At 37.3% G+C, this 15,507-nt stretch overlaps 1 protein-coding gene across 2 annotated transcripts in view; it reads right to left on the bottom strand.

The window, feature by feature from the left end:
* Positions 1–12,486: 12,486 nt before the first annotated feature.
* PRMT8 (protein arginine methyltransferase 8) overlaps positions 12,487–15,507 on the bottom strand; it is a 160,729-nt gene continuing 157,708 nt past the window's right edge. For both annotated transcript variants that reach the window (XM_056799128.1, XM_056799126.1), the window contains exons 9-10: positions 14,929–15,050; positions 12,487–13,378 (exon numbers count right to left, since the gene is read on the bottom strand). In XM_056799128.1, the coding sequence (XP_056655106.1) occupies positions 13,295–13,378; positions 14,929–15,050 (206 nt within the window). In that variant the 3' untranslated portion in view covers positions 12,487–13,294. The remainder of the gene's footprint in view (positions 13,379–14,928; positions 15,051–15,507) is intronic.

Raw genomic sequence — 15,507 nt, 5'->3', positions numbered from 1 at the left:
TTCACTTAAAGAAATAAAAACTATTAATATGCACATGAAAAATTGTTCTAAATCTCTTATAATCAGAGAGATGCAAATCAAAACAACTCTGGGGTATCACCTCACACCTAGCAGATTGGCTAACATGATAGCAATGGAAAGTAGTGAGTGCTGGAGGGGATGTGGCAAAATTGGGACATTAATGCACTGCAGGTGGAGTTGTGAACTGATCCAACCATTCTGCAGGGCAATTTAGAACTATGCCCAAAGGGCTCTAAAAGACTGTCTGCCCTTTGATCCAGCCATAGCACTGCTGGGTTTGTACCCCAAAGAGATAATAAGAAAAAATACTTGTACAAGAATATTTATAGCTGCTCTCTTTGTGGTGGCCAAAAATTGGGAAATGAGGGGATGCCCTTCAATTGGGGAATGGCTGAACAAATTGTGATATATGTTGGTGATGGAATACTATTGTGCAAAAAGGAATAATAAAGTTGAGGAATTCCATGGAGACTGGAACAACCTCCAGGAAGTGATGCAGAGTGAAAGAGCAGAACCAGAAGAACATTGTACATAGAGACTGATACACTGTGGTACAATCGAATGGAATGGACTTCTCCATTAGTGGCAATGCAGGGATCCTGAACAACCCAGAGGTATCTATGAGAATGAACACTATCCACATTCAGAGGAAAAACATTGGGAGTAGAAACACGGAAGAAAAACAAATGCTTAATTACATGGGCTGAGAGGGATATAGTTGGGGATGTAGACTCTAAATGATCATCCTAGTGCAAACATCAACATGGAAATAGGTTCTGATCAAGGACACATGTAAAACCCAGTGAAATTGTGTGTCAGCTATGGGAAGGGCTGGGGGGAGGGGAGGGAGGGAAAGAATATGATTCCTGTAACCAAGGGAAAATGCTCTAAATTGATGAAATTTAAAAAAAAAAAAGTGAACATCAAAAAAAAAAACCTGTTTAGTGGAAATCAGAGACAATTTATTTTACCTACAATTTTTGTTCTGTGCATAATGATATTTGCACACAGAGAAACATGACTTATTAAGGGCTATTATCTATTAATTAATTTTTATATTATGTATGTTTTAAAAGCATCTAAAGAAATTCTCCTTCTTAGCTAAATACACTGGTTGAATAATTAATTAGTAATAATAAGTTTTATTAACAAATTTGTCCTATCCTGAGCATAGCCACAGGGATTAAGAAGTTTATTCAGTCACGCCACTCTCACTGAAAATATTTTTGTTGATTATATTTCAATGAGAGCAAAAGGCTTTATTTGTACTTTCAATGAATAAAACGTGAAGCAGTATGGCTAAAAGGATAGAGAAGACCTTTCAGACAGGAAGATTCAGTGTGCCAGTGTCAGCTCTGACTATTTGACCTTGGGAAAGTTATTTTACCATTCAATGCTCTAGGCAATTTTCTAAGACTATAATTTTGCAGATAAGGTATTAGCCTGCATTAGTGGAGGGAATTTCCTCTCTTGGGAGTTCTCTATTACAATGAAATCACAGGTCCAGACTCAATCCAATAAGCCAAATAAAATATATTGTTCACTTCATCTCATCCTTTATAATAGCCTATTTTTGCATCTTTTTAAAATTGCATATATACATATTATATATATATATATGTATATATATATATATTGAGTATAAGCACTCATTATATTTGTGATATAGGCACATGATTTGGAGACCCCTGACCTATATGACTTTTCTAATTCTAAGGGCCTGTGAAGGAATGTCCAAGAAAGAGGCATTTTCATAGCACCTTTTGAACTATAAGCCCTACATGCCAAAGAACTCCTTGCTTACTACAATAATGGATATTTACATAGGGCTTTAAAGTTTGCACAGTGAGGCTTTTTTATGTGTGCTCCACAATAGCCTATAGAATAAGTGATATACTATTCCCATTTTACAGATTAGGAAACTAAGATTAAGAAAAGCTAAATGACTTCTCCAGGTCGATACAACCTGAGCCTAGCTCTTAATGACGAGCAATTGAGACACCATAACAATTGAATTTTTTTAATGGCCACCCAAAGACTCTTGTTCTGTCCTCACCATAAAAGGTCTTGTTTGATTAAATGGGTTAAATTTCTGTAGAGCTAACTATGAGAGAGATGAAGGGACAGAGATAGGTACACAGTACAAGCAATCCTTATGAAAAGAAGGCTGGCACAAGCATTCGTGTCATGCTGGGCCAGAAGGCAAATGAAAAAGCCCAGCATGAAGCATAGAGCATGAGAGCATGCCTCCAGCTGGCACTGTAGGGCAGCTACTTCAGCCAGAAGGAAGACCTGCCTCCCTACAGGTTTTCCAAGGTGCTTTCCAGGACGTGAGGACCCCAGAGAGGGCATTTGGGACAGTTGCTCTGATGGGTTAATGAGTTAATCTATACGCTTGATAGGTTTCCAATTTTATATTTGGAGTCAAAAGACCTGTCCTCCTGCTATACCTTCCTTCATAAGGCTATCTTCTCTGTATCTCTTCCCGATTTGCCTGGTTATTTGCATGTTGTCTTCTCCCCACACCCCATTATAATACAAGCTCCTTGAGGATAGAATCTGTTTTCAACCTCTCTTTGTAAGCTCAGGACAGTGAGTAGCACATGACTGCCTGATGCAGAATCTCACTTGCCTCATCTGTGCAAGGAAAATAATACCTATAATATTTGCTTCACAAGGTTACTATGAGAAAAGCATTTTGTAAACCTTAAAACATGAGTGGAAAATGGCGGAGAAGCTTACAGTGACTCGTTGGATTCTCACCAAATTGTCCTCCAAAAAGTTATGATATAATGCCTCAAAATGAATTTTGGACCCACAAAAATACAAAGTGAAGTAATTTTTCAACCCCAAACAATTTAGAAGGCCTTCACAAGGGATCTAGTGCACTGGCGTGGAAGGGGAGTTCAGTTCATCAAGCCAGGCTCCACAGACAAAACAGGGCACAGCTGAAGCAGCAGCCAAGACTTCTGGAACTCTCATCCACAGATGATACAGAGTAGGGGGGTGAGGGAGGAGAACTGCTCAGGAGGAAATTACATGGGTCCCTTTGCTAGCTCTGGGTCTAAGACTCTTGTTGCAATGCCCATATAGGTTATAGTCCCAGGGTGCAATTGCAGGATGAGGAGGAGCACCAGCATATCCCAGCACTTGCAGTCACAGGGCAACAGGGGACTCTGATCACAGTTCCAAGGGGTAAAAAGAGTGCTTGTGGTTACTCACAGGCCAGACCACAGACTGAGGGAGTATTAAACATACCTTTCTTTATATTATGCTATCTTGGAAGAACTGAGAACAGATTGATATTTAGTGGCAGTTCTGAAGGCAGCTGCACATAGAACCTGAACTTAGAACAATGTTCCCTTCATCACTGTTAGAGAGCCAAACTTTAACAGTTTTTTTTTTAAACTAAAAGAAAAGAAAAAGGAAAGAAAATGAGCAAACAACAAAAAAAGGAAACTCAATGGAGAAAGTTATTTTGGTGACTGGGTAGACTCACACTCAGGAGAAGACCACAGAGTCAATACTTCTGTATCCAAAGCTTCCAAGAAAAATATTAGTTGTTCTCAAGGTCAAAAAGAATTAAAGGAGGAGCTCAAAAATGGATTTTAAAATTTAAATAAGAGAGGCAGAAGAAAAGTGGAGAAAGAAATGGAAATGATATAGGAAAATAATGAAAAAAGGGCCAATAGCTTGGCAAAGGAGGCACGAAAAATCCTGAAGAAATTAATACCTTACTAAGCAGAATAGACCAACTTGCAAAAGAGGCACAAAAATCCAAACAAGAGAAGAACTCTTTATAAAAAGCAGAATTGGCCAAATGGAAAAAGATATACAAAAACTCACTCAAGAAAAACCTTTCTGAAAGACAGAATTGGTCCTTTGGAAAAGAGGTACATAAATTCATTGATGAAATGAATTCTTTACAAAGTAGAATTGGCCATATGGAAAAGGGGACTACAAAACATTGCCCCCCCCCCAAAAAAATCATACTTTAAAAATTAGAATTGGGCAGCTGGTAGCCAATGACTTCATGCAATATAAACAATAAAAATCAAAAGAATGAAAAAATAGAAAAAAATGTGAAGTATCTCATGGAAAAAAAAAACTAATCTGGAAAATAAATCTGGAAGAGACCATTTAAGAACTATTGAACTACCTAAAATCTATGAACAACAAAAAAAAAAGAACTTAGACATCATCTTTCAAGAAATCATTAAGGAAAATTGCCCTGATTTTCTAGAACTTGAGGACAAAATAGAAATAAAAAGAATACATTGATAACTTCCTGAAAGATATCACAGTAGGATTATTCCCAGGAATATTATGGCCAAATTCCAAAACTCCCAAGTTAAGGAGAAAATATTGCAAACTGCCAAAAAGAATCAATTCAAATATCATGGAGCCATAGTTGGGATAACACAAGACTTCTACATTAAAGGATTGGAGGGCCTGAAATATAATATTCAAGAGGGCAAAGGAGTTATGACTTCAACCAAGAATCACTTACACAGCAATACTGAACACAGTCCTTCAGGAGAAAAAAAAAGAGTATTCAATGAAATAGAGATTTTTAAATATTCCAAATGAAAAGACCAGAGCTGAATGAAAAATTTGACTCTCAAATATAAGACTCCAGAGAGCCATATAAAGGTAAACAGGAAAGAGAAATCAAAAGACATTCAATATGGTTAAACTGTGTACCTTCCTACATGGGGAGATGATTCTTACAACACCTATCAGATTGGCTATCATGGCAAAAGGAAAATGATAAATCTTGAAGGGGATATGGAAAAGCTGGGACATGAATACATTATGGGGGAAGTTGTGAACTGATTTGATCATTCAGGAGAGTAATTCGGATCTATGCAAAAGGCTTTAAAAGAGAACATATTCTTTGACACTAGGTTTATGTCCCAAAGAGATGAAAAAAAAAACAGCAAGGGCAAAGACCTATAATAATAAATACTTAAAGAATCTCTTTTCAGGTGAGCAAAAATTTGGAAAGTGAGGGGATATCCATCAATTCTGGAATGGTTGAATAAATTATAGTGTATGATTGTAATGGAATACTATTGCATTGTTAGGAATGACAAGAAAGAAGAGCTCAGAAAAATCTGGAAAGACATGAACAGAAGCAGAGTGAAATAAGAAGAACCAGAAGAATACTGTACAATAACAGGAATACTTTACAATGAACAATTGTGAACAACAGCTATTCTCAGCAATACAATTTATCTCAAGGGGCTCATGATGAAAAATGCCATCTACTTCCAGAGAAAAAGAACTGAGTCGTTTACATTTTCTTCATCAATTCCTTTTGTATTCTTGATCTTTCATTCTTTCAAATAAAATTTGTTATTATTTTTAACTCAATAAAATAATTTTTTGGTAATTTAATTGAGATGAGAATGATTAAGCACATTAGGTAGGTCTGTTAATTTATTTATATTAGCTCTGCCCATCCAGGAATAATTATTTTTCCTTTTCTTAAATCTGACTTTGTGTAAAAACTGTTTTATTATGTTCATGTTGTTTTGGCAGCATATTCCCAAGTATTTCATTCTATCTGTAGTTATTTTGAATGAAGTATTTCTTTCTATCTCTTCATATATGAATTTGTCAGTAACATATTAAAATTCTGATGATTTATGTGAATTTTTAATATTCTGCTACTTTGCTAAAATTATCTGTATTTTCAAATAACTTTTTAGTTTATTTTCTGGAATTTTCTATGTTTACCACTATGCCATCAACGTACAGAAATAGTTTTATTACCTCTGACCATTCTGATTCCTTTGATTTTTTCTTTTATTGCTATTGCTAGCACTTCCAATATTATGTTAAATAATATTGGTAATAATTAGCATTGTTTCATTCATGATCTTTTGGGGAAGGCTTCTAGCTTCTCCCCATTACTAATAATTCTTGCTGTTGGTTTTAGGTAGATTTTTCATATCATTTTAAGAAAAATTCCATTTATACCTCTGCTTTCCAGTGATTTTAATGAGAATGAGTGTTGCATTTTGTCAAAGGCTTTTTCTGCATCTGTTGATGTTTTTATTACTTAGATAAACATCTTATACTATTCACTAAGGTAAGATCAAAATGGATGCATGATCTAGACATAAAAAGGAGATACCATAAGTAAATTAAAAGAAGGAATACCAGATGAGTTAACAAGAGATAGAGCATTTTAAAATGTAAAATGGATAATTTTGAATACATTAAATTGAAAAGATTTTGGATAAACAAAATAAACACTGACAAAATTGGGAGAAAAAGCAGAAAATGAGAGGGGAAATTTTATAGATAGTCCCTTGGATTGAAGTCTCATATCTAAAATATATAGTGAACTCTGTCAAATTTATAAGAATAAGAACCATCCCCCTGTTGATAAATGGGCAAAAATATGAACATGTAATTTTCAGATGATAAAATAAAAGTTATATATAATTATATGAAAAAATGCTCCAAATTAGAGAAATGGAAACCTGAATAAATGTTACTCTGAGAAATCACCTCACACTCACCACACTAGCTAAAATGACAAAAGGGTAAAGTGACAAATGTTAGAGGGAATGTGAAAAAAGCAGAGATACTTATACACTATTGGTGGAATTGTGAACTCATCCAATTTAGTAGATTTTGTAGAGCAATTTAGAATTATACCCAATTGTATACCCTTAGACTCAGCAATGAGTTTCCAAGGAGATTAGAGAAATGAGAAAAGAACCCATATGTTCCAAAATATTTATAGCAGTTCTCTTTTCAGTGGCAAAGAACTGGAGACTGAGGGGATACCCATAAATTGGGGAGTGACTATTGTTTTATGATTGTGATGGAGTACTATTACACTATAAGAAATAATGAACAAACTGATTTTAAAAAACCTGGAAAGAACTATACATGATAAAGAACAGTGAAATGAGAAACAGAATATCATACATAGCCACAGAACTAGTACTGGAAACATAAAATGGGAATGTTACCTCCAAACAGTGAACAGAAAGAAAAAACATGAAAGACTTAGTTTATATGAACACGTTGGCCTCCCTGATGATACCTATATGATGTAGAAGTAGGAGGTTCTGAGGAAGGATTGGTACCTTGGGAACATAATTATGTAGATATGAAGAAAAGTGGTTAAACATATAGGAGATATGTGATTTCATTTGTGTAATATCTTCTTTTTCTTTATATATGGAAATGTTTTTTTTTTAATTTGGATTTATAAACACTTGAGATAATAGCTTTAAGAAACTTGGTCAAAAACATCATAGTGGGAAAATTTGGGTTGGAAAAGAAAGGAGGAGTCAAAGAAGGAGAAAAATGTAAAGGAGATTTGTAAGGTCATTTATTGAAATCTTGGAAAGACTCAAGAAAAGGACAAAGTGATGAATTCAAAAAAGAAAAGGAGGATTTGAGTTTAAAAAGGAAAAAAAAATAGCAGAAATACATAGAAAAGCCAAGAAGGAATGGTAGAATGATTTAAGAATAAGGATTTGAGAGAAAGAAAAAAAAAAGTTTATAAGGGTGGTAACAAGGTAAGAAGGAGAGGATCCTCTGGAATCTATAAATAGTTGTCTCAGAATTTCTTGAGGTAACGTGACTAACAAGAATGGAAAAAAACAAAAACAAAAATGACTAAGGATGTTGCTTATAACTGCAAGGAGTACATAGTGGTTGCCTTTCTGCCATAGTAAAGAAACTGTAATATATGCTCAGAGCACAGGCTGGTCTCTTCTGAAAGGATAAGAAAAGAATGCCTCTCTTAGTTATCAGAGAGAATGAAATGTTCTTTAAACACAAACAAACAAAAAGATTCATAGAAGAAGGGCTTCAGTGTCAAAACAAAGAACCACAATCTGAGGAATAATGCATTAGCAATGATATAAGCTGAGATGCTATGATATAAAGATACATGACCTATATTTAGAGTTTGGAAGGTAAGATAATGTGACAAAGAAAGGGGAAAATAGAACATTTGTGAGGCTTTGTGATAAGGATGTGCAGAAGTTACATAAATTGTCTACATAGGTTATATAGCCTGTAGATATCAGAGTTAGGACTAGAACCCAGGTCTTCTTGACTCCAAGATTATGGTCACCATGCTCTGTTGCATCTCATGTTTGTAATGTAAAATACACACATCCATCAAAGCTTGGAGTGATTGAATAAATGGACCAAGTTACTCTGCCCTATTTAATGTAAGTAATAACATACTCACTGAATGAATTAATCTTAGTTAAAAGCTTTAGACCAAATGTGAAAAATCTTTAAAAGCCATTGGATGATGCCTAGAAAGTTATAAAATAATATGTGAAACCCAGCAATGCCACCATTGGGTCTCTTTCCTAAGGAGGTCAGGGAAGAAGGAAAAGAAGCTTTAGTTTTCAGGCCAAGACTGAGGGATCTGACATATCAATATATGAAAAAAGGGACTCAAATTTTTGTGGAATGGAACATACACAGTGGTGAATATGTTGATAAAAATGATATGAAATGACAAGCCACAAAAACCATAGCTGAAAATATCATATTTCTGAGTGACTGTGTAAAAGAGAAGGAGTAAAATGGACAACTCATTGAAAGCCAGTATTGGAACATTTTCATATTCAAATCATGTACAGTCTTTAGAATTACTTTTGACAAGAATGAAACTATACTTATATATATATACATGTATATATATATATGTGAAACTATACATATAAAATGAAAAAAAAATTTAAGTAGCCCTTTGTGGTGGCAAAGAACTGGAAATAGAGGGATGTTCATCAATTGTGGAATAACGGACAAGTTGTAGCATATGATTGGGATGGAATACTACAGTGACATAATAAATGATGAGCAGGTTAATTTTTTTTTACACTTGGAAAGACATACATGAAATTATGAAGAACAAATGAGTATAACAAGAGAATATTATATACAGCTAAAGAATTCATATTTTAAGAATAACTTGAGAATTTACACTTCCAAAGAAAGAATTGATAAATAGAAACATGAGACATGAATTTTGTATATGCATTTTTTGCCAGATGATGATTTCTATGGTATGAGGAAAGATGGGAAAGAGGGATATAGCTGTGAATTCTGATGTAACTAATAAGCAAATAATTTTTAAAATTATGATTCAAAAAAAGAAAACCATTGGAAGAAGTAAAATGATGCCAGATGGGAAGTTTCCAGTTGGAAGTAGGATGTTGTCCTGTATTCTGGGTCCTATATATAGGACAGTTATAGTAGCAGTTGGGGTATTGGGGAGAGAGAGATGGAGAAAATCCTTGGAGAGGATATCCTCAGTAGATGGCTTCTTCTAAAGTCCAGTCTACTGTGTTGAGGTGAGCAAAAGACTCCCAGGGATCACTAGGAAGCAGTTGGTGTCCAGGGGAGAGATCTCCAGCCTCTGAGATCTTTTTGTCAGGCTCTCAGTTGAAGGAATGGGGTTCAAGTGGCAGTTTTGAGTTCTACCCAGCCTCTGTTCTCACACTGGAATTCTGGGTCTCTTCCTTCTGCCCTTCTCCCATGTGGGCTGTTTCTTGCTTTATGAGAAGGTATATAAATGCTTCTTTTGCATTTTCTCTCTTTTGCATATTCCTCTCTTACAAATTATATAAAAGCATTGAATGATCTCAAATCTAGGAGTTCCTAGTCATTGCAAGCTTTGAAAAGTCTGGAGGGCAAATATCTAACATTTTAGAAGGGGAAGAGGAAAAGAATAGGGAAAGGGAAGGAAAAATATTTCCTAAATGCTTACAAGGTGTCAGACACGATGCTGTATTTTTCAAATATTATCTCTTTTGATCTTCATGACAACCCTGTGTATTAGGTATTATTATGATCTCCATTTATCAATTGAGGAAATTGAGAAAGAGGTTAAGTGACTTGCCTAGGATCATGGAGTGAGAAAGTCTCTGAAGCTGAACTTGAACCCAGCTGCCTCTAGACTCAGCTCTCTATGCGCCACACCTTCATATTTAGCAAGTAGTTTATCTGGGAAAGTGTAAGAGTTTTAATAGGCTACAAACTTGATGGGAGGCAACAGCATGCTATGAAATGGAATGGAAATGCATTTATGAAGCAAAGTGTTGAAGATACCCAAAGAAATTTGAGACAATCTACACTTTCAAAGAACATAGGTTCTAATCTGGAGAGACAACACACAGATGAAGGCTCTTGTTCATATTTAGTTCATGGCAGATGGAAAAGCCAGGTGAAACTTAGCTTCTGGCAGGACAAGTGACAGTATCTGAGAGCCATCTGCATAGAAGAGGTAACTGGACCATGAGAGCTGATAAGGTCACTGAAAGAGAGTGTAGAGAGAAGATGGCCCAAGTCAGGGCACTGGGGGACTTTCCACACTGCTCTTTAACAGGAATGAGATGATCTGGGCCTTGGAATTTCCATGTTTATCCTGGAGGCTACATGCACTCATCTAAATAGGCAGAAGTACCGAGGGAGTCCCAAGCTTTCTACAGTTCTCAGAGAGTGGACCTCTCTCTGCAGGGCATGATGGAATTAAAGCATTGTACCTGAAGTTAGGAATGCCTGCGTTCCAAGCCAGCCTCAGACACTTACTAGTTCTGTCACTATGGGCAAGTCATTTGCTCTGTCTATTTCCATTTCCATTTCCTGAACTGAAAACTGGAGGCAAATATTTAAAGCTCTCTATAAATGCTAGCTATTATTATTATGACAACCAAACAAGCAATATCTTGGAGTATAGTTACGAGGCATTAAGAGTTTACAGGTAGGAATAGCAAGGCAACTTAGTGGAAAGAGCCAGGCTTGAAGATGGGAGGTCCTGGACCTCAGACACTTCCTAGCTGTGTGACCCTGGGCAAGTCACTTAACCCCAGTTGCCTAGACCTTACTGTTCTTTTGCCTTGGAATGAATACATAGTATTAATTCTAAGACAGAAGGTAAAGATTAAAAAAAAAAGTTTACAGGCACAATGACCTAATAGTCATACTCTACTCTGCCCTGGTCAGGGCACATCTGAAGTTCAGTTCTGGTTGTTACTTTTGAGAAACATAGCATGCTTTTCCTTCCCACTTTGTCTGTCCCTCCTCTGCTTCTCAGAGGCATAGGGTTTGGGTTCAAGTGAAGTAAGAGGTGCAATACAGAAGGACAACTAGGTACATGGAAGCACTGCTCCTTGCCAGAGCCCGCTGCTGAAGCCACCCACCCTGTTCTGCAATAGGCTAAGGATGGGAAGAAATACTTAGAAGTCTTCATCAACAACCATACAGCTGGAACCTGGGGAAGAAACAATTCTTCTAAGATCCATTCCCCACCAGATACATGTTCCTGTCTATGAGTCCAAGATACCAGTTTATTCCAAGCTTTGTCTCTGGAGCTGATGGTCAGTTCTTTGGAATTAGGAGTTTAACATCTTGTGGAAACTGTTATTCATACTTCTTTGCCCAATCACAGGGGTTATAAGGAACAAAATAAAAACATATTACAAACAGCCAAAACGTTCTAGGTCCAGATTGAACCCGTATCTTAGGGTTTGGAAGAGTAGTAGATTCATAATGTCTTGGGAGATATCACTTTGCTTTTATTTCACAACTTTCCCTTCTATTAAGTAGTATTTTATCTTGCTCACTGAGTCTATACTCGGGCTAAAACCCAGCTTCGTACTGTAATCATGTATGTGTGTTCCTATTCAGTCTTAAAAGTCCAACCCAAACCTCTCTAGGTCCCCCAGGCATGTGTTGTAGCATAGGGAGTTGCCTATCTTGCTCACTGTACTTCCAGATTTGATTCTATAGTTACCTGAATTGTCAGACTCCAAAATATTATAGGAAGAGTGTCTAGAGAACACATAGATCTATGTAAAATGGGGGAGGGGGATTAATGTTTGGAGTTAGGAAGTAAGTATTTGAATCCTTCTTTTACTTGGCAAATCCTTTCCTTTCTCTTGGTTTTAGTGCCCATATAGGAGACATGATGGGATTGGACAAAATGATTCCCCAAATCCCATCTAACTCATCTGGGTCTTTTTTCCACTTATTAGGTACTTGAGCTTGCAGATGAATGGGCAAATTGGCATTTTGGGGCAGAAGCTTAAATCTCTAAGAAAAGTGGAAGTGAGAAAGGGAAGGAAAACCTACTTTAATGGGGTAGATCTCTATGGAACAAAGCCTTCTTTCACGGTCTTCCCTCATGAGTGAGTCCACTCAAATGCCTCTTACGGAAACAAAGGTCCACTGGTGATTGGAAGCTGCTCTCCACAGAGCATTTCCTTGAAGTTTCCACAGAGTGAATGGGCACACTACCAAGAAGTTCTTATGCTTTGTTCGGTTGGGCTTTGATTTGGGGCTTTGAATAAGATGACGCAGCTGATTTCTTATTGCTCTTTCAACCTCAAGATCAGGTAGGTGGGTCTTCTCTACAACCCTCCAGGGGCAAGAGACATTTTGGACAAAAGAAGCACTTGACTTCAGTCCCACTCACTTTCATCCATTTTTATTCAGTGCCCTCTAGACATGTAGAACTATGCTAGGCACTAGGAGACAGGTCCAGTTCAAGAAAAACCAGTGTGATACAGATAACTTTCACTGGCTACTTAACATCTGTTTAAGGGGGAGAAACTAACCACAAAACAAATTCCTTATTCAAAAGCAACAGAAACCCCTCTAAGTGAGATATATAGATATAAATACAAATATATATGCATATATCTGCACATATATACATACTTACATACCACTCTGCATTAATGTCTAGGTATACCCACTTGATTGTATATGCATGCATATACAGGCATATGTGGATATATAAATTAATATATATGTTGCACACACACACACACATACACGCACGCACACACACACCACACAGATAGACAGATAATCTTGGTTAAGCTATCAAAGACACTATGTCTCCGTGTTTTAATGTAAACAGTCTGCTCTAATTGCCTGCAGCATGCAAAACTTGGAAGATCCAGAGATTCACAGTTAAGGAATACAATTGGTATGCATGTGTCCTTTCCCATCCTTGGGTGGTTTTGTTGGAGCACCAGAGCCTCTTTGCCTAGATGGCCTTTAGGTTGGACTTTCGAGCTAGGGGTTCTTTTGAATCTCCAACCTAGAGCAAGGCCTGCTGGGAACCTCTTGAGGTGACCAAACTTCTGGGCCGAGTTAACACTCTGAAGTCCCCGTGTGTGTAGTCCTGCAAACAGTTTTCCTTGGTGGGCAAATGCAGCAGATCGAGATGAGACAGTGCTTCTTTTTTGCTTTCTTCAAGTTTCCTTGTGTGCTAACGCATTTTGTAGTCATTAGAAACAGATGTTTCACACAGCTGTCCCTTAAAGTCCAAGTCCACTGTGAAATCAAGGTCCCGCTGCCAAGAGAAGAGATGAAGGGTCAATTGACTTCCTGCCCTTCCTCTAGACAGAACTTGTCAAACCTCTCCTACATGGATAGGTATTTATCTTGCTCTTACAACTTCCTACCAAAGGCAAACCATGGCCAGCACCCATTAACCTATCCCAATGGCTTGCCATCCTTGCAGGAGGTTCCTTTGAAATCTTTAAACTCATTCTCTGTTCAAAAGGAAATCTTGTTGGGAAATAATATGGCAGGGCAAAGAGCCCTGGTCTTGGATACAAGAGAGTTGGACTGTGATGTGGACTCACACATGTACAACTCAGACATCGGAGAAATCATTAACATCTCTGCGTGTCTATTTCCTCATCTGTAAAATGAAGGGAATAGGACTTCCCTACCCCATTTCACAAGGTTGTTTTGAGTGTGAGCTGTTATTTTCTGCAATAGTTCAGTGGTTCCCCATTGCCTACTGAGTAAAGTTCAAATTCCTCTCCTGGTATTTAAAGATCTTTACAATTTAGCACCAACTCACTTTTCAAATCTTGTCTCAAATGACCTCTCAATATACTTTAAATTTGGGTCATATTGGATTAATCTCTACTTCTCCTGCTCTCTCATCTCTGAGCCTCTATTTGTGCTTCTCTCCATATCTGTGATCTCATTGGATCCCCTGTGTTCAATGGTCATCTCTATGCTGCTGATTCTGAAATCTATTTATCTAAACCTAACCTCTTTCCTGACCTCTAGTCTTAATGCCTATTGGACACCTCGAAGCAGATATTGTTGCTGACATCTTACATTCAACATGTCCAAAACTTGACTCATTATTTACTCCTCCCAAATCCCTCCCCTTCCAACCTTCCCTACCATTATTAAGGGTGCATCTTCCTAGTCACCTAGGATCATATATGTGCCTGTGTATATTCCTGAATTCCTTACTCTCTTTCACTCCTTCTTAGCCAATCTTTTGTCAAATCTTACCAAATTAGCTTTAATTTCACCTTTGTAACATCTTTTGGATGCACCCCCTTCTCTCTGGAAGTATGTACCACCATCTTAGTGCTTGCCCTAATCACCTTATGCTTGGACTAGTACTGTGATAGCCCGCTGGGTAAACCCATTCCTTTACTTCCATTGGGCTATATTCCAAAGGAACTTCTTAATCCCTTCCCTTCCTCTTTTGAGTGTTCTCAAAGTACTTAAAAACTTCTGCTGGTGATTTACATTTTGAAATGAAGCCATGTTTGGGAATAATTTATTATAATCCCTCTTTTTTTTAGACCCTTACCTTCCATCTTAGAATCCATACAAATAGTTCCAAGGCAGAAGAGCTGTAAGGTCTAGGCAATGGGGTAAAGTGACTTGCTCAGGGTCACACAGCTGGGAAGTTTCTGAGGCCAGATTTGAACACAGAACCTCCCATCTCAAGGCCTGGCTCTCTATCCATTGAGTCACCTATTTTCCCCTGAAATCCCTCTTAAGGAGCTTTTTAAGTTTCCCTTTTCCCCTCTCAATCTCCAGATCAACTAATCTCTCTTATATGTTGCTCACCCATGTACTCACCACATTTTTTGCATTTGGTTTCATGGAAATGGTCCCATAGATCTCTTCACCCCTTCTGACAGTGAGATAATCTTCTAAGTAGAAAACTGTCTGCTTCCAGTGGGTATAAGGAGCATCAGGGGCTGTGGAATAAACAGGAGAAACAAGAATGAAGGACAAAATAAAGGGACCTGAGAGAAAGACAGACAGACACACACACACATACAGATCTAGAAGAGTCTTGGACCAGTCTTAGCTATTCTTGAACATATTGTGGTCCTTAAGACCTCCTTACCAATATTCTCCCCTAGTCAAAGCCCCTATTTTAACATCTCAGTCAGTCCTGCCCACTACTAGCAAGTCCCTATGCTAAAAAAAAAACTCCTCTTTTCCTTCCTTTCCCTTCTCCTACCTACAGAACTCTTAATTCCTTTCCCTTGAGGCATCTCACTAGGAAAGCAATAAGATTAAATTTATTCCCACTGAATTATGAAATGGCTGGTAGTCAGCCCTGCTTACGCGCATACTTAAATGAAAAACAAAACAACAAAAAACCTCCTACCTTCTGTCTTAGAATCCATGAAAATATTAGTTCCAAGG

This window comes from Monodelphis domestica, chromosome 5 (genome assembly GCF_027887165.1).
Source record: "Monodelphis domestica isolate mMonDom1 chromosome 5, mMonDom1.pri, whole genome shotgun sequence".
Classification (NCBI taxonomy): Eukaryota; Metazoa; Chordata; class Mammalia; order Didelphimorphia; family Didelphidae; genus Monodelphis; species Monodelphis domestica.
This window is presented reverse-complemented; position numbering and strand designations above follow the sequence as displayed.